The sequence below is a fragment of the Pantherophis guttatus genome, chromosome 14, assembly GCF_059756535.1.
Source record: "Pantherophis guttatus breed Tessera chromosome 14, ASM5975653v1, whole genome shotgun sequence".
Classification (NCBI taxonomy): Eukaryota; Metazoa; Chordata; class Lepidosauria; order Squamata; family Colubridae; genus Pantherophis; species Pantherophis guttatus.
Window position 1 is genome coordinate 14,959,457 of NC_142076.1, and position 20,007 is coordinate 14,979,463.

General features: G+C 45.4%; 1 protein-coding gene across 1 annotated transcript in view; it reads left to right on the forward strand.

The window, feature by feature from the left end:
- XYLT1 (xylosyltransferase 1) overlaps nt 1–20,007 on the forward strand; it is a 170,537-nt gene that overhangs the window by 53,557 nt on the left and 96,973 nt on the right. The window contains exon 2 of the mRNA XM_087878680.1: nt 11,109–11,147. Within this exon, the coding sequence (XP_087734806.1) occupies nt 11,109–11,147 (39 nt within the window). The remainder of the gene's footprint in view (nt 1–11,108; nt 11,148–20,007) is intronic.

A 20,007-nucleotide genomic window follows, 5' to 3' on the forward strand; every position in this document is an offset into this window, starting at 1 on the left:
TTTTGATTTGACCGATCATGTCAAACTGGTGGGAAAACAGACCTCTGCACATGTGCAGAAGTATTGAAATCCACATGGGAAAGTCATACTGATGTACCCAGTTCACAGGAAGAGAAGAAAAGGAGGGAGGGAGGGAGGGAGGGAGGGAGAGAGGGAGGGAGGGAGGGAGGAAGGAAGGAAGGAAGGAAGGAAGGAAGGAAGGAAGGAAGGAAGGAAGGAAGGAAGGAGAGAGGATGGAGAGTGGGAGGGAGAAAGGAAGGAGAGAGGATGGAAGGAGGCAAGAGGGAGGGAGGAAAGAAGGAAGGAAAGAGGGAGGGAGAGGAAGGAAGGAGATGGAGGGAGGGAGGAAGGGAGGGAGGAAGGAAGGAAGGAAGGAAGGAAGGAAGGAAGGAAGGAAGGAAGGAAGGAAGGAAGGAAGGAAGGAAGGGCACCAAACGTCTCCTGGTTTGGAGCTTTGCTTCAAAGCAGTTTTTTTGGTGAAGCTTCCCCCTTCAGGGCTCCAGCCTGTCCAAATAATTTTCTGCACTGAAACATTAATCCTGATTTCACAGTCTAGAAAAGCCTGGCTGATGGTTTTGTTTGTTTGTTTGTTTGTTTGTTTGTTTGTTTGTTTGTTCGTTTGTTTGTTTAAATGAAGGATGTTATTTAAACGATCACAACGCAAAATGCAAATGAAAATAAAGGCGATAGAAAAATGAGAAAGAGGGAAGAAAGGTGTGGGTACAGAGAGAGAGAAAGAGAGAAAGAAAGAAAGAAAGAAAAAGAGAAAGAAAGAAAGAAAGAAGAAAGAAAGAAAGAAAGAAAGAAAGAAAGAAAGAAAGAAAGAAAGAAAGAAAGAAAGAAAGAAAGAAAGAAAGAAAGAAAGAAAGAAAACCCGCATTGTTTTCTGCGTTTTTCAGCCCAGGAAAAATAAAATCACAGCCTCAACTTTTCTACTTTTCCAACCCTAACGAACATCAGCCATTTCTAGAACAAGAAGCTGCTGGCAGCTGGGCTGGGATGGGATGCAGGCTAGAAGTTGAAATGAGAGCAGAATCCAGCTGTGAAGGAGGGGGAGGGCCGAAGGTGGAAAAACTAAAAATAAAACAGGACTTCTGTCACCTCTGTGGGGAATTAGAAACAAAAGCTAGCTTTGTCCTGTAAGTTCCGTTGTCTGTACAACCAAATAAAACAGAGATGTTTGCCAGAAGAAGGTAGCAAAAAAGAGGAAATCCTTCTTTGCGCCACAATGACTTTTGTTTGCTTTCTTAGGCCTGTTGTTTTCTTGGAACAATCCACAATGCTGGGGTTGCACAACCACACTAAGCCCAGCGCAAATAAATCGGCGTCTCGACTCAGCCTAGGAACGGGTGCGAATTCTTATTCCAGGCTATTTCAGCCTGTTGGGACTTCTGGGTTTCTGTATTGTCTTTCATCACCTCCGTTGCCTTTTTTTTTTTTAACGCGGGGAAGCTTTTTGACGTCAGTGGTAGTCCTTGTTTTGTGCCAAGTGGGAAGATCCGGAACTTGGAAAGCGGGCTGCGGTCACACCTAACATGACACCTAACCCTAACCTTCCTTCCTTCTTTCTGTCCTTCCTTCCTTCCTTTTTTCTTTCCGTCCCTTCCTCCTCCCTTCTTTTTTTCTTTCTGTCCCTCCCTCCCTCCCTTCTTTCTGCCTTTCCTCCCTTCTTCCTTCCTTCCTTCCTCCCTCCCTCCCTCCTTCCCTTCTTCCTTCATTTCTTTCCTTCTTTTTTCTTTCTGTCCCTTCTGCCCTCCCTCTTTTTTTTTATTTTTTTAAATTTGATTTATATGCCACCCTTCTCCGGAGACTCAGGGCGGCTTACAATGCGCTAAGCAATAGCCTTCATCCTTTTGTATATTTATACAAAGTCAGCTTATTGCCCCCACAAACTGGGTTCTCATTTAACCTACCTTTGAAAGGATGGAAGGCTGAGTCAACCTTGAGCCTGGCGAGATTCGAACCTGCAGTAATTGCAGGCAGCTGGTCTTAATAACAGGGTGCTTTAGACCACTGTACTACCAAGGCTCCCTTCTTCCTTCCTTCCATCCTTCCTTCTTTCTGTCCCTCCTCCCTCCCTCCCTCCCTCCCTCCCTCCCTCCCTCCCTCCTTTCTTTCTTTCCTTCTTTCTTTCTTTCTTTCTTTCTTTCTTTCTTTCTTTCTTTCTTTCTTTCTTTCTTTCTTTCTTTCTTTCTCCTGATCAGTATCCTAGGTAAATAAGTTACACTGGCTAAACAACGGAGCCATTCAACTTTTTTTCAAGATAGCGATTGTTATTTGAAATTCCTTTGTTATTTGAGATTCCTTTGTTATTTGAAATTCCTTGTTGTTTGAGATTCCGATTGTTAATCTGGTGTTTCGCAGATAGCGAGATGGGCTGATAGAATTGTTATAGGATTTTAAAGGAGGTTTTTCTCTGTTAAATAATGCAACAAGTGGTCTCTGCTGATACATTTTTATAGGCCAAGTGGTGCAATAACCAAATTTGCACAGAAGAGTTTTCACGTCTAATATTGAAATCAGTGCAATCTCTGTCCTTGGCAAGGACGGTTTTACAAGTTCTCGCATTTCCAAGAATTTTGTAACAGGGAAGATAAGTCAAAGTAAATTTTAAAACGTGCAAGGAAAAAAAAACCACACGCAAACCTCCACCCCCCCCCCACTACACCTCCAGGGCCAGGGAAGAGATTGCTGAATTTTTCACCGTCTTGCCTGATGAAAAGTAACTCGAAAGCTTGAAAATTTATACATCGTTTTTGTTAACCTGATTAAGATGCTGTGTCAAGACCTTGGCAGATTTTTTTTAGGATTGATTGCTTTTTTTTTTTTTTTTAGTTTGTTTTAAAAGAAAAAACTTTAGCAAAACGTGATTTGGAATTGCGAAATAGGGTTGGAACCAGTGGTGAAATTCAATTTTTTTTTATTACTGGTTCTGTGGGCGTGGCTTGGTGGGTATGGTGTGGTTTGCTGGGCATGGCAGGGGAAGGATACTGCAAAATCTCCATTTCCACCCCACTCCAGGGGAAGGATACTGCAAAATCCCCATTCCCACTCCACTGTGGGGGAAGGATATTGCAAAATCCCCATTCCCACTCCACTCTGGGGGAAGGATATTGCAAAATCCCCATTCCCACCCCACTCTGGGGCCAGCCAGAGGTGGTATTTGCCGGTTCTCCGAACTACTCAAAATTTCCGTTACCGGTTCTCCAGAACCTGTCAGAACCTGCTGGATTTACACCCCTGGTTGGAACTCATTTCATAGTCTGGGAAATTTTTGGAAATCAGGGTTGCCATCAATGTAGCGGAGGTGCCTTTTAAACCCCAAATGGCTCTCCCCACTAAGCCTGGCTGCCAATTCCTGAAAGGCCCCCATTGTATGGGTCAAGCATTTGTTCTCTGCCACAGTAAACTGTATTCCAAAACCTCCTCTCTCTTTTTTTTTCTCCCCTCCCTCTTTTCATTTCAACCTTGTTACTCCTGGCAGGGATAAAAACCTCTTTTTATTTCCAAGGCAGGGCTAAATGGTAATCGAAGATGCTGAGGCTCGGCTGAATCCCTGTCCTGTTTTAAGGGAGCAAATCTGAAAGCTCAGGAGCTTTTCAACAAGGTCGATTTCTCAGCCTAGGAGCATTAGACAGGAAGTTGCACATGGGTGCTAGCTGGCAAGGCCAGGCTTCTGTGAGTTTTTCTCTGCCACAAGACGACAGGAGGACGTCTGAGGAAGTAGGAAACAAGGAGCTATTCTCGGTGTTTGTGGGAGGCTTCGTTGAGGGTGGGCAGAGAGAGAGCGAGAGCGAGAGAGAGACCTGATTTTCTTTTTAAAGAAGTGGTGGAATTATATTCTTAGCTTTTGTCGACTGGCAAACAGGAGGCTTTAATGGAGCTGGGAGCTGCGATGGGCATGCCAGTGATTTTTTTTAAATAGAGCGGGTTTTGTATGGAAGAGAGGCCAATGCTCCTGCCAAGGGTTGGCCATCTGCCTTTCATTGAGGGGAAGGGCTCTGGAGGTGGAGAAGGAGAAGAGGAGGAGAAGGGAATAAACGGAGGGGCAAGAAGAAGAAAAAGAAGAAGGAGAAGGAGAAGGAGAAGGAGAAGGAGAAGAAGAAGAAGAAGAAGAAGAAGAAGAAGAAGAAGAAGAAGAAGAAGAAGAAGAAGAAGAAGAAGAGGAAGAGGAGGAAGAGGAAGAGGAAGAGGAAGAGGAGGAGGAGGAGGAGGAGGAGGAGGAGGAGGAGGAGGAGGAGGAGGAGGAGGAGGAGAAAAGAGGGGAAGAAGAAGGAGGAGGAAAGGAGGAGAAGGAGAAAGAGAAGGAGAAGAAGAGAAGGAGGGGGGAAGAAAAGGGGGAAGAAGAAGAGGAGGAGGAGGAGGAAAATGAGAAGGAGAAGGAGGACAGAAAAAATTGTGTAGGGAAATGTCTTTCATATGAACTTACTCTTCCTTCTCCTCCTCCTCCTCCTCTTCCTTCACCTCCCCCTCCTTCTCCTTCTCCTTTTCCTCCTCCTCCTCATCTCCTCTTCTTACTCCTTCCCCTTCTCCTTCTTCCATCCTCCTCTTCCTCCACCCCACCCGACCCCCACCCTCGTTTACCTCAGTATGGACGAACCATCTTTATCGACTCCTCATTGAAATATAAATCAAATGGGCTAAGTTCACACACAAATGCTAATAAGGCGGAATTTAAACCCAAGTTGAACTAGGGAGCTAAAATGGTTCCTTGCTTTGTGAGTCTTAGGAACACAGACATTGGCTAGCCATGTCTGCCTAGGGTTGTGTGTCCAGTTTGGGGATTCAACTGGAGACCTCCTACATGGAAAATGATCCACAACCGTTTCTCTTCCTTCTAGAATCTAAAGGAGATTAGAACGCCCTCTGGGGGGGAAAAAGCCTTGTCTTGTTTCCACAAGTCTTAGCTAAAGTGTGGTTTGTTTGTGGTTTAGCACGTTCGGTAAACCCAGTTATTGAGAAGTTGGGCGGACAGAGAGCAAGGGGATCTTCCTTCTGTCAAAAGTGACCTATTTTTGGAGGATAAAGGTCTGTGGTGGAATTCAGCCGGTTCGGGGCAGTTCAGGCGAACCGGTAGTTAAATTACTGGCTGGCTCCACCCCGTCCCCGCCCCTTCCAGGAGGGAATAGTGCCCTATTTTCGCTCCCAGGCCCGTTTTTGCTCCCAGGAGGCCTCAGGGAGGCCTACTAGGCCCAAAGTGGGGCACGGGGGAAGGGGGCGTGGCGCACTCCCCTGTGGACCGTTTTCACTCTCAGGAGGCTGCAGGGAGGCCTACTAGGCCCAAAATGGGGTGTGGGAGGGCAGCACGTCCCCCCCATGGCCCATTTTTCCTCCCAGGGGGGTGCAAGAGACCAAGTGCTTCCTGTCACACCCCCACCATGGCCACGCCCACCCAGCCCATCATTAGGGCGGAGACCCAGTTGTTAAATTATTTGAATCCCATCACTGATAAAGGTTACCAAATGGGTTTCGAGTCACTTAACAAGCACCTCGCTTAACCACAAAGTTTCCTGTCACAAGTGTGGGTGTTAAACCGAGAACCACTTGGGTTTTGAATTGTTCGGTTTTGCATCCTCTTCTTTTCACCAGCTTGGGAAGCTTCCGCAGTGGAGCGTTACAACAGATTGTACAAATCATTTTCTTGGCTCCAAGTGCCCAGCCTCAAATTAACAGTGAATAGTTCCTAACGAAGTTGATCTTTCTAATGTAGCGGTGATACCTGGTCTAGCAAATGATTAAATTATTTCTCTTCTAGCAGGGCGAGTTTGCTGCCAAAAGCCATGTTCAATATTCAGTGTCAGCTCTTTTTCAATGGCCTTTTTAAGATTTTAATACAGAATTAAAATAAATGCATTTTTTTCACCCAAATCCCAGCTCGGGCATAAAAGAAGAGGGGAAATGATCCAGGCTGCATAAGGTAGCTTCTTATGGATATAGAGAAGGTAGAACATTTTTAAGGATATTCTTGGCTCATAACCGATGTTATGGGTTATTGAGCAGAGTACCTCTTGAGTATGCACATGAAAGCGGCTGAGAGTCAATAACCACAGTTAATATACTGACACACTGAGTTGTGGTAGTCTTTTACTTTTTAGAAAAAAGTAAAGCAAAGTCCAATAACAATCCAAGTCATACACAGATAAGGCGATAGTTAAAATATCAATTAAGGGATATTCCAAGTACAAAGTCTTCTTACCAGTTGTTGTCATTACACAATAAAACAGTTCTTCTTGAGTTTCAAACAGGAACAAGTTCCGTATTAAAACATTCAATAAATAGTAGAAAGCAACAAGTAGCAATGATCAAACAGTGATCATACAGACAGAACAGGTAGAGAGTAACAGCAAATAAGCAGATAAAATGGTGTAGTGTCCACAAGCCATGATTCAGGCTTCCCCTTAAGTACATTGGCTACAACTAAGTTGTTCCCTGCAAATTGCCTCAGTCGTTGTCCTTCCTTAAATAGGCTAAGGGAGTGGCCAATTAGCCCAAAGCCTTACTCTCAAGGAGACCTCCTCCTGAGGAGCCACTCCTGTCTTTTGGCAGCTCTGCGTGCCCCTGCATCAAGAAGAGGCTCCTCTTCATCCTCTTCACTTAAAGGAGCTTCTGGAGGTTCTGAAGGCCCTGGCTGAATCCCCGCCTCTGGCACCACATCTTCTCCAGCCTCCTCATTGTCTGACTCGAGTGGCAGCTGCACAGGCTGCTGGCGCAGCACCACACCAGCCTCCTCACTGTCAGAATCAGCTGCTAACTGCACAGGCTGCTGACGGGCCACAACAAAATGTGAACCGGCTGCCAAACCTCTGAATTTTGACCACGTGACCCTGGGGATGCTGCACTGGTCGTAAATGTGAAAAACGGTCCCAAGTCACTTTTTTCAATGTCGTTGAAACTTTGAATGGTCATTAAACAAACCGTCGTAAGTTGAGGACTCCCTGTATCTACTTGTATATTAGTATGTGTACCTGTGTAGGCGTGATGCAGAATTAAAGCAAATTGTGCTCAGTGCTCCAGTGGAACGGATACAAACAGGGTGTGTGGTTGAGGGGCCAGTTTTTCCTTGGGTCAATATTTGTTGGTTTTCATAAATTGTTGTGTACCTTTGTGTGATCTATTTGGCAGAATTGGGATCAAGGAAAGAACGATACTACAGGTAGTCAACAACTAGTTGCGAAGTCGTGTCCGACCCATCGCGACCCCATGGACAACCTTCCTTCAGGCCTTCCTGTCCTCTACCATCCCCCGGAGACCATTTAATCTCAGGAGTCTTCTCCAGCACCAGAGTTCAAAGGCCTCCATTCTTTGGCACTCAGCCTTCCTTTGTTGTTGTTATTAGTTGCGAAGTTGTGTCTGACCCATCGTGACCCCATGGACAACGTTCCTCCAGGCCTTCCTGTCCTCTACCATCCTCTGGAGTCCATTTAACCTCATGCTGACTGCTTCAGTGACTCCATCCAGCCACCTCGTTCTCTGCCGTCCCCTTCTTCTTTTGTCCTCAATCGTTCCCAGCATTAGGCTCTTCTCCAGGGAGTCCTTCCTTCTCATTAGGTGGCCAAAGGATTTGAGTTTCCTCTTCAGGATCTGGCCTTCTAAAGAGCAGTCAGGGTTGATCTCCTCTAGGACTGACTGATTGGATTGCCTTGCAGTCCAAGGGACTCTCAGGAGTCTTCTCCAGCATCAGAGTTCAAAGGCCTCAATTCTTTGGCGCTCAGCCTTCCTTTGTTGTTGTTATTAGTTGCAAAGTTGTGTCTGACCCATTGTGACCCCATGGACAATGTTCCTCCAGGCCTTCCTGTCCTCCACCATCCTCTAGAGTCCATTTAAGTTCACACCAACTGCTTCAGTGACTCCATCCAGCCACTTCATTCTCTGCCGTCCCCTTCTTCTTTTAACCTCAGTCTTTCCCAGCATTAGGCTCTTCTCCAGTGAGTCCTTCCTCCTCATTAGGTGGCCAAAATATTTGAGTTTCCTTTTCAGGATCTGGCCTTCTAAAGAGCAGTCAGGGTTGACCTCCTTTAGGACCGACCGGTTTGATCACCTTGCAGTCCAAGGGACTCGCAGGAGTCTTCTCCAGCACCAGAGTTCAAAGGCCTCAATTCTTTGGTGCTCAGCCTTTCTTATGGTCCAACTTTCACAGCCATACCCTGTTTCCCCTAAAATAAGACATCCCCTGATAATAAGCCCAATCGGGCTTTTGAGCGCATGCATTAAAATAAGCCCTCCCCTTAAAATAAGCCCTCCCCGGAAATATTTAAACACATGCATAGGCGGTCCCTGCCATTTCCTCTGGTTTCCTCCATGCACCCCAAAATAATAAGACTTCCCCGAAAATAAGGCCAAGCGCTTATTTCAGGGTTCAAAAAAAAATACAAGACAGGGTCTTATTTTCGGGAAAACACAGTACATCCTGGGAAGTAGAATGCCCCAATTCACTTTTCAGAACGGATAAACTTTTTCAGTGTTGGTGGCTCTTAAGAAGCAATTCCTTGTCGCTTAAGAATCCTCCGATGTTCTATTTTGTTTTGCGTAAGGAGTCCGAGGGGGTTCAAGAATCCTTTGTCTTGGCCTGGTAGAGAAAACTCTCCTCTTTTCTCGGCAAACTGTTTTGAAACAATTATTCCCTTTCTGATAACTGGCAGCTCGAATGATTGCAGCGCGTTCCATCTAGGGGTGGCCTTTAAAAATAGCCCCCAAACGTTTCAGATAATTGAAAAGTGAATTGCTTGGACAGTGAACTGGGAATAGCCAGGAAGAAGTACGCTTATTTTCACAAACAATTTTTTTTTAAAAAAAAAAAATGCTAGTTTTTAGCTATATTGCAGGAGCCGTGGGGCAGAACGGAAGAGCGGAGGGGAGGAAGGAAAGGGGTAGTGTGGTTTTTGAAAAGCCTAACAGTCAAAGTGGGAACGTTATCAAAACTCAAGCTAGGATTCAGTTGGGGCAGTTACGGTCCTGCAGAGTTTAAGGTCTCCTGCTTACAAATGAAACTCAGTTGTATATTTTGAGTCTTGCTTCTCCCTGACCCCCAGTTAAATGGTTGGTTTGATTTATGAGGGCTGCACGAATTCATTTAGTGTTTTATGGGACCTTGCAACATTTAAAAAAAAAAAATCTCTGCTAGGAGGCCAAAACGCTATTCAGATTGATTCAGATTGATCTGGATGGGGAGGAACAGGCTCAAGCTCAACCCTTCCAAGACTGAGTGGCTGTGGTTCCCGGCATCCCGATATAGTCAGTTGACTCCATCACTGACTATTGGGGGCGAGTCTTTGGCCCCCACAGAGAGGGCTCGCAATCTGGGAGTCCTCCTGGATACACAGCTGTCCTTGGAGGAACATCTGACGGCTGTAACCAGGGGGACCTTTTATCAGGTTCGCCTGATCCGCCAGTTGCGGCCCTTTCTTGATCGGGATTCCCTGTGCACAGTCACTCATGCCCTCGTGACCTCTCGCCTTGATTACTGTAACGCTCTCTACATGGGGCTCCCCTTGAAGAGCACCCGGAGGCTCCAACTGGTCCAGAACGCAGCAGCGCGGGTAGTGACGGAAGCAGCATGGCGCTCCCATGTAACACCGCTCCTGCGCGAGCTGCACTGGCTCCCAGTGGTCTTCCGGGTGCGCTTCAAGGTGTTGGTTATCACCTTTAAAGCACTCCATGGCATAGGGCCTAGCTATCTCCGAGACCGCCTGCTGCCACCGACGACCTCCCATCGACCCGTGCGCTCCCACAGAGAGGGCCTCCTCGGGGTGCCATCAGCCAAACAATGCAGGCTGGTGACCCCCAGGGGGAGGGCCTTCTCTGTGGGGGCTCCCACCCTCTGGAATCAGTTGCCCCCTGAGATAAGGAGAATCCATGACCTCAGTGCCTTTCGCCATGCCCTTAAAACCTTCCTTTTCCAACAAGCCGGGCTGGCCTAATTCTTTTTAAGTGTTTTTAATTGTTTGGTTTATTGTTTTAATTAATGGGGCCAAATTTATATATATATATTTTAACTGTATTTTAATATTTGTATTTGATGTTTTTATTTGGCTGTTCACCGCCCTGAGTCCTCAGGGAGAAGGGCGGTATACAAATTCAAAAATAATAATAATAAATAAATAATAATAAAATAATAAAATAAATTTAGGAATACCCAAAAAACGTCACTGGAGTTCTTTCTCCGAAATCTCCTTCCAATTGAAATGCTTATCCTTGTGATGGCGAACCTATGGCATGTGGGTCAGAGGTCGCACGAAGAGCCCTCTCTGTGGGCATGGGCGCCGTCACCTGCTGGTTTCCGGCATGCCGCTGGTCTTCGCAGGTGCCGGAGCTACCCTTGCCAGGTGTCCCCTATTTGAGCGGGCAGTCCGTTTTTTTCACATTATGTTCACTATTTTCTTTCACAAAATAGTGGACATTTTTTTTTATTCAAAAGCTTTATGATGAAATGGTACGTAATCTAAAGCTGTACAGTCTAAGAGAATAAGGATAGGAGAAGAAGTTTATGTTCATCTGCAGGGCGATTCATCCCTTGATAAGTGGACGTACTTTTTCAAGAAAGAGCCAGCTCCGAGTTTACTGAAACTGTTCCAGTATTGTGCATCAATTCCGGTATCAAATGCAAACGTTGAACGAATTTTCAGCGTCATGGGAAATTTGTGGACTGACGAACGTAACCGACTGCTTGTACCATCAGTTCGAAGTGAACTTTGTATATTTTTTTTAATATTTCTCAACGTTGTACTGAAATGAAAGAATTATTCCTTAAACACAAAAGAATTGATCGAAGCTGCGCGGTCAAATAAAAAATACACACGACCGCAAAGTAAAATGTAATTTAATATTTTACATGTTATTATAATATATTTGATGTTTTGAATTTTAAGTAAAGTTTTGAAGTGATTATTTTAATACGTGTTAAAATGTTTGTAAGAAAATATATAATTTAATTGTAAAAAAATTTTAAATTTTTTTACTACTTAACCCACCTACCCACCCCGCTTGTCCGCTATTTTTTGGAAGCAGACCTGGCAATCCTAATATCTGTGTGTATTCATTAACTGTAGTTCAGTCTCTGTTGACCAGTCAGGCTTTATAAAACTAATCAACTTTTGATGTTCTTTTTACAGGATCAACCTCTGAACCCTGATAAAGGCTTTGAAGCTCAGGTGAGTGTTGGATTTTTCATTTCATACAAAAGGGTGAAAAATATGGTTCAGATGACAGGATGTTTTGGTGAAGACTTCAGGATGTCGAAAGTGAAGGTCCCATCCACACCATGGATGGAAGTTAGACGTCCTACAATACTGGGGTTTTTTCTTCTTCTTCTTCTTCTTCTTCTAAGGCAGGGATGTCAAACTCGATTTCATTGAGGGCTGCATGGGCATGGCAAGGGAAGGATACTGCAAAATCTCCATTCCCACCTCACTCCAGGGGAAGGGTACTGCAAAATCTCCGTCCCCACCTCAATCCAGGGGAAGGATACTGCAAAATCTCCATTCCCACCCCAGTCTGGGACCAGCCAGAGGTGGTATTTGCCGGTTCTCCGAACTACTCAAGATTTCCGCTACCGGTTCTCCAGAACCTGTCAGAACCTGCTGGATTTCAGCCCTGGGCTGAAGTCAGTTTATAGGGAAATGCAAAAGGAATGGCAAAATTCAATGGCAAAGAAAAAAAAAATTCCTGCTAACGCTCGGCTGCTACTAACTCCATATGTAGAACAAAGCATGCAGGCGTCTATAATTAAGTAATAATCAACAACTTTCAAGAGGCTGAGTCATGAAGACCTATTAAAATGGTTCATTGAAAAGTACGGTAATTCATAACAGCAAGGTTTTAGCTTGTAATTAGTCTAAGAATGGGGGCGTTCTTTGATGCTGGAAGCCAAATTCTCCAAGGATGTTGGCTTCTGATAAACAAACCAACGCTTTTGCTGCAAATTTCTCAATTTTCTCCTCTCATTCCTGTGGAATTCTTTCGTTTCGAATTACGGGCAGTCCTCGTTTAGTGACTGCCTCCTTTGGCGACTGTTTGGCGGAATGACGGCGGTGATGGAAAAGCCACTTGGGGAACAATCCTTGCGTTTACAACTTTCGCAGGTCAGGAAAAGCAAAGGGAAACTGAAGCCATGTCATGGACACAGCCGGAGTTTCACTTTTCTTGACATCGTTGTTAAGTGAATCTGGTTTCCCCAGTGGCTTTGCTTGTCAGAAGGTTGCAAAAGATGATCACATGACCCAGGGATGGGCTGCTGGGGATTCGGGAGAACCTCTAGCTAAGATTCTGTGCAGTTTGGAGAATCCCCAAATCCCACTCCTGGCTGGCCCCGCCCACCCTGCCCCTCCCCTCCCCGGAGTCCCAACGTGGCCCATTTTGGATGCAGATAAGTGCAGGGCACACGGGGAGGCTCGGGGAGGGCGAAAAATGGGCCTACCGGAAGTTCGGGAAAACCAGAAACAGGCCTGTTTCCAGCCTCCAGAGGGGCTCCGGAGCCTGAGGAGGCCGTTTTCGTCATCCTAGAGGCTTGAGGAAAGCCTCCAGAGCCCGGGGAGGGCAAAAATGCCCCCCGCCTTGCCGTGGTGCAGGAGGCCAACTAGGCCACGCCCACCATGGCCATGCCCACCCAGCAACCGGGCAGAGAACCACTTGCTAAAATTTTTGAAGCCTACTCCTGCAGTTGGAGGATGGTTGGAGGATATCCAACCATCATAAATACATTGCCAAACATCTGAATCTTGACCGTGTGACCACGGGGAAGCTGTGACGGTCGTAAGTGTGAAAAAAAATGGCCGTGCTTTAGAACATTAGAAGGAGGACATAAATATTTAGGATTAAAGGAAACGCCCGGTTCCCCCGCGAGCAAGTTAAAAAGAACTTGATCTCGTTATATAAAATGAATCTGAAAAAAAATTTGAACACCAAATTAAATGCAGGGAACATAATTAAAGCCATAAATACATGGGCTGTTCCGATTATTCAGTATACTGCAGGTATAATTGATTCGGCCACAAGCTGAATTAAGACATTCTTGATTGGAAAACAGGAAAATTAATGACTGAGAATCATGTTTCCTTTCCCAGAAGCCACGGTGGCTGGTTTTACTTTGACAGAAATTAAAGGTGGGAGGGGATTACTCTTTAAGTAAAGCAAAGGACTAGAAGGGAAACACAATTTGGAACGCAGCGAGGGATTGCTATTGACGGATGTTTGGACAGGGGAAAAAAAAAAATACTCCCAAAGATTACAAAACCCAAAAGACGCAATTGCAAAAAGAGAAGCTACCCGAAAGCCAGATGAATGCTTGCGGATCCAACTCGCTTCGTGACCCATACGCAATAACGTGGAAGGGGAAAATCAGATCCAAATTTGACCTTGGCCAAATGGCTGCAAATTGGAATTCTCGAAAAGGGAAAAGAGCAGAGAGAAACGGCGGTCTCGGCCCAAGGACATGACTGCGCCGACTAGCATCATCGTCGAAGCCCAAATGGAAGGTATTTTGAATGATAGCGGAATGGCAGTTAGGGAAGGTCATCAAAGGGGAAACTGGAGACCAGCTCCTTGGTGACTGTAGCAAATTAGCCCCAAATGTGTAATTTATATGACATGGTCTTAATCTTTTCCTTTCCTTTCCCTTCCTTCCTTCCTTTCCTTTCCTCATCTCTTCTTCCTTTCCTTCCCTTCTTTCTTTCTTTATTTCCTTTCTTTTCATCTCTTCTTCCTTTTATTTCCTTCCCTTCATCTCTTTTTCCTTTCCTTTCCTTCATCTCTTCTTCCTTCCCTTCCCTTCTTTCTTTCCTTTCCTTTCTCCTTTCCTTTCCTTTCTTCTTTCCTTTCTTTTCTCCTTTCCTTTCCCTTCCCTTCCCCTCTTCCCTTCCCCTCCTCCCTTCCCTTCCCTTCTCTTCCCTTCCCTTTCCCCTTTATTCCTTCCTTTCCTTTCCTCTCCTCTCTCCTTTCTTTTCTCCTTTCCTTTCCCCTTTTGTTTCCTTCCCTTTTCTTCCCTTCCTCAACCCCTTCCTTCCTTCCTTTCTCTCTCCTTTCCTTTCTTTTTCCTTCCCCTTCTTTCTCTTCCCTTCCTCATCCCTTTCCCTCCCTCCCTCCCTTCCCTTCCTTTTTCCTTTCCCCTTTCCTTTTCCACCCTGCCCTGCCACTTTCCCATCCATCCATCTGATCTCTTGCCTGCATCGCAATTCCTTATTGCAAAAATATGAGTTCACACCTCTGACCTCAAAGGTGCTTTTTCAAAAGGCAACTGGATTGGTTTACCCCCACCCCTTCTTCTTAAGAAGGAAACATTTCGCTTCTCATCCAAGAAGCCTCATCAGTTCTGATTGGGGGTGGGGGGAAGGGGGTGGAAGAATTCATTCCATTCCTCCCACCATCAGATAACAGATTAACAGAGTTGGAAGGGACCTTGTAGGTCATCTAGTCCAACCCCCCGCTCAAGCAGGAGACCCTACAACATCTCTGATAAATGGCAGTCCAATCTCTTCTTGAAAAGTGATGAAGCTCCCATAACTTCCGAAGGCAACTTCTGTTCCATGGGTTGATTTGTTTCTCACTGTCAGAAAATTTCTCCTTATTTCCAGGTTGAATCTCTCCTTGTTCAATTTCCATCCATTATTCCTTGTCTGGCCTTCGGGTGCTTCAGAAAACAGCTTGACCCCCTCCTCTCTGTGGCAGCCCCTCAAATATTGGAAGACTGCTATCATGTCTCCCCTGGTCCTTCTCTTCACTAGACATACCCAATTCCAGCAATGTTTTATATGTTTTAGTCTCCAATCATCCTTGTTGCTCTTCTCTGCACTTTTTCTAGAGCCTCAACATCTTTTTTATAGTGTGGTGACCAAAACTGGATGCAGTATTCTAGGTGTGGTCTTACTAAGGCTTAATAGAGTGGTATTAGTACCTCCCTTGATCTCTTGATTGTATCCCTCTACTAATGCAATTTAGGATTGCATTGGCTTTTTTGGCTGCCGCCGCACACTGCTAACTCATATTTAACTGGTTGTCCGCTAAGACTCCAAGATCCCTCTCACAGTCGCTGCTGTTAAGCCTGGTTTTACCCAGTTTATATGTGTACTTTTGGTTTTATTTTTTATTTACATTTGTACCATCTATCTAATGAAGCTGTGAATTTCTATAGACACATCTCCAACCCTACCATGGGAGGTTCTGGTTCAAACCTCAGACTTCTGTAGTGATGGGAGCGGAGGGAGCTAATATCCTTAATCCAAATTTAAAATTTGTTACTACCGGTTCTGTGGGCGTGGCTTGCTGGGGGCGTAATGTGACCGGGTGGGCGTGGTCAATTTATTTATTTTTTTTACTTTTAAAAACATTTTTTCTACAACCTCTTCGGGGAAGAGGTTGTAAAAAAAATGCTTTCAAAAGGCTCTGACCATCCCAGCTGAGTTGCCTGATCGGCAGAGGCTTTTTTTTCTTTTAAAAGCCTCTGCCGATCAGGCAACTCAGCTGGGATCGTCAGAGGCATTTAAAAGCCTGTAGTACAGTGGACTGAAGCACTGTTATTAACATCTGCTGCTTGCAATTACTGCAAGTTCGAATCTCACCAGGCTCAAGGTTGACTCAGCCTTCCATCCTTTCAAAGGTAGGTGAAATGAGGACCCAGATTGTGGGGCCAATAAACTGACTTTGTATAAATATACAAAAGTATGAAGGCTATTGCTTAGCGCATTGTAAGCCGCCCTGAGTCTCCGGAGAAGGGCGGCATATAAATTAAAGCAAAAGAAATAAGAAAAAAAAGCCTCTGCCAATCAGGCAACTCAGTGGGATCATCAGAGGCTTTTAAAAGCATTTGAAGATCCCAGCTGAGCCGCGTGATCATCAGAGGCTTTTTTTTTTACTTTTAAAAACATTTTTTCAGCCGAAGAGGTTGTAGAAAAAATGCTATTAATTTTTTTTTAAAAAAGCCTCTGATGATTGTGTGGGTCAGCTGGGCATGGGGGGTGGGTGGGCGGGGCAGGGATTTTTGCTACTGGTTCTCCACCCGCCTCCATTGCTGGATCGGGCGATCCGGTCCGAACCGGGAGCATTTCACCCCTGCCTTGATCCCAGCAATAAGCAGCCAGCAATCAGTTAAATTTGATCCAGATCAGTCTTGCAAGCAATCTTTTCAAAGCGGAATTTTCCACACGGCGTTGAAAAAAAAAAAAAACCCGGGAAGGTGTGATTTTGACAGTTGGAGGGAATAGAAGTTGTCACTTTTTTTAAAAAAAAAAGAAATCGGCATCAAAGTAATGACCAGAATAGATTTTTGCTCCCCCCCACCTCCACCGCTTTTCTGAATACATTTCTCCCAATCAAAGGGAGTCTTCTTCACAGTTTTGACCTTTTGAAAATTGTCAGGATGAGATTAAAGCGACGAACGTTCGCTTCTTTTGACTTGCAAGTCACAAGGCAAAATGACCGAATGGATGAAATCCAGTTTGGACGGTGACCTCGGGGGTGGGGGTGGGGAGAGCACTTGGGAAAGCAACACCCAGCCAAGATGGGTGACTCAGAGTTGGCCTGCCAAGGCCAAAGCAAACAGTCTACATGAGCAACCAAACTCGGGATTTTCCAGACTGGAAAGGGGGGATGGTCTAGTCTAGAGCCACTTCCAAAAATATCTGCCTTTCCATTTTCTTTCCCGTTCTCTTTTCAGTTGGACGAACGAGAAGTGCATTTGAAACGTATCTTCAAAAGAGGACGTAGAGGATTTGGTTTGCATTTTCCTGGATGGAGAATGAGATGTTTGGCCTTGTTTTGTGATGAAGTGGGCAAAGTGTGTGTATATGTATATGTGTCTTTCACTATAGGTAATGGTTCCCCTCACACACTGGTGGGTTTCAAATTTTTTTACTACCGGTTCTGTGTGCGTGGCTTTGTGGATGTGGCATGGCTTGGTGGGTGTGGCTTGGTGGGCGTGGGAGGGGAAGGATACTGTAAAATCTCCATTCCCTCCCCACTCCAGGGGAAGGATACTGTAAAATCTCCACTCCCTCTCCAATCCAGGGGAAGGATACTGCAAAATCTCCATTCCCACCCCACTCCAGGGGAAGGATACTGTAAAATCTCCATTCCCTCCCGATCAGCTGGGACTTGGGAGGCAGAGAATAGATGGAGGCAGAGCCAGTCAGCATTTTTACTACCGGTTCTCCCAACTACTCAAAATTTCCACTACCGGTTCTCCAGAACTGGTCAAGACCTGCTGAAATCCACCTCTGCCCTCACACATATGTGCTAGTCGTTCCCGACTCTAAGGGGCGTTGCTCATCTCCGTTTCAAAGCCGAAGAGCCAGCGCTGTCCGAAGACGTCTCCGTGGTCATGTGGCTGGCATGACTCAACGTCAAAGGCGCACGGAACGCTGTTCCCTTCCCACCTATTTTTCTACTTGCATTTTTTTACGTGCTTTCGAACTGCTAAGTTGGCAGAAGCCGGGACAAGGAACGGGAGCTCACCCGGTTACGCGGCAGTAGGGATTCGAACCGCTGAACTGCTGATTTTTCAATCGACAAACTCGGCGTCTTAGCCACTGAGCCACCACGTCCCTTTCACTCTATGGTCCTCCTTTAAAGCAGCGGGCCTCCTTCATGGGTGAACTTCAATTCCCAGAATTCTGTTGGCAGCATGGCCACAGTTGAGCTTTCTGGGAGGGTTGATCTTTAGCCATCTGGAAGTCATCCAACTTGGACTGTAGCAGGTCTTACTTGCTGTCCCAAAAGGCAACTGGACTTTCTTGAGGTCCAAGAAAGGCCCAGTTGCCTTTTAGAAAAGCACCTTTGGGACAACCATGACCTGAATGATTGAGAATCTCCATAACTGTCTTACTTGTTGGTGAGAATTGAGATGGGGGGTTGGTCTTGGCTGTCATTAGCAATATATCTGTATTCGTAGGGGAAGGAGTGGCAGAACATGGGGGTGGAGTTAAAAGAGGAATCAGCCTACAATCCTTACGTAGCCACAAGCAGACCAAATCCAACCCTCCTTGAATTACGTTGAGCCTCATCTAATAGTTAGCATGTACTAGGAGTTAGATAAGTAATTCAAGGGGAGTTGGACTTCCCTTGCTTGCAGCTATGCGGAGATTCTAGGCTGCTCCCTCTTTTAACCCTGCCTGCAAGTTTTACCACTGCTTTTACAATACCCCCCAATACCAGCTGTTGCAGAATACAAAGCCAGCCAGGTGTACATTTGAGTGTTTGCCTAAATTTAGGACTTTGGAAATAAATTTCAGGAACCGTTCTCTTAATTTTGGGGGGGGGGAGCAGGAAGCAAAGAGAATGAGGAACTTGTCTTTAACTTTAACGAACCGGCCAGTTCGCTCCCACAGAGAGGGCCTCCTCAGGGTGCCGTCGGCTAGACAATGCCGGCTGGCGACCCCCAGGAGGAGAGCCTTCTCTGTGGTGGCACCTACCCTTTGGAACAATCTACCCCCAGAGATACGAGTGATCTCCGACCTCCGGACCTTTCGTCGGGCCCTAAAAACTCATCTCTTTCAGTTAGCCGGTCTCTCTTGATTTTATGATTTTATGGTTGGTTTTAAATTTTGATATGGATTTTAAATTGATAAATTTTAAACTATGGGCCAAATTTAATTATTTTAAATCTATTTTTAATCGTATTTATGTATAAATGTTTTTATTTTGGCTGTTCACCGCCCTGAGTCCGAAAGGAGAAGGGCGGTATAGAAATTCGAATAATAAATAAATAAATAATAAATAAATAAAACTTCCAGCAAATGCAATTAATCCTGAATAGACATTAGAAAGGAGAAGGTATGTATCTGGGAAAAGAATTTGTAAACAATGACAGCTCTATTTTTTTTTTTAATAAAACAGCTTTTCCATTTCTTTCTTTCATGATGCACAATTATTTATTCATCGTAAGTACCATCACAAGCCTTGAGTTTTCGAAGATGACTCAGGCTGCAAATCCAACAGTCAGTTCTATAAATCAGTGTGTGCTTAAGCAGATACTTCAAGCAAAGCTAAAAATAGCAGGGAAGCTGGTGTTTTTTTTTTTTTTAATGCCTTGTGTCTTTTTAAGAAAGCAAAATATTTGTACATTTGGGCCCTGTGATACTAGCAATCTCTGCTTTACACTTAAATTGCACCTCTAGGAAAGCGATGTTCAGTTTGAGTGTATTATAAGCTTTACTAATAATCGGTTGAAAGCTGTTGTAGATTTACTGGAAAATAGGTTTTGGAAAATGTCCCTTAATGTGGTCCTTTGACAGGGGGATAAATATAAAAGTACAGATGGCGGGGGGTGGGGTGGGGGGGAACCAGCTCAATATATATGGACACCGTTTTCTTATGCAGTCACAAAATGGATCAATAGACGGGAATAAGAATAACGCACCCCCCCCCCCCACGTTATTCTTACCTTTTATTTGGCCCCAGCCCCAATCTATTGCTGCCTCCTGAGTCCCAGCTGATCAGCTAGAGGGAAAAAAAAACTGTTTAAACTCTTGCGGCGGGGCTTCAAAGGGCCGCCCAACAGCTGATCAGTGTTAAAAGAAAACAAATGCGTAGACAGGTGCCTGCAAAAAAACATGAGTAGATCAGTGCCTGCAAAAATAAATGGGTAGATCGGTACAGTCTGGTAGACCAGTACCTCTGCTAAATCCTAAATAATTGTCACATGACCATCAAGCCACGCCCACAAAATAAGCCACGCTCACAGAACCGATAGTAAAAAAATTTAGAACCCACACCTGGCCTACTAGGCCCAAAACGTGGGGTGGGGGGTCGCGCACGCATGTGTGGGAGCAGGGGAGAGGCGCCCCACCTGGGCTGTTTTGGGGTCCAGGAGGCTGCAGGGAGGCTTACTAGGCCCAAAACAAGGGGAGGGGGTCGCGCACGCATGCACGGGAGGGCGGGGGATGTGTGGGTGTCACATGCACGGAGGAGCGTGGAGGGGTCATGCGCACATGCGTAGGCCTCCCCGCATTGCATTATGGGTGCCGGCACATGCACATTGTCATGTGTATCCGCACATGCTTTCAGCATACGATGAGGAAAAGG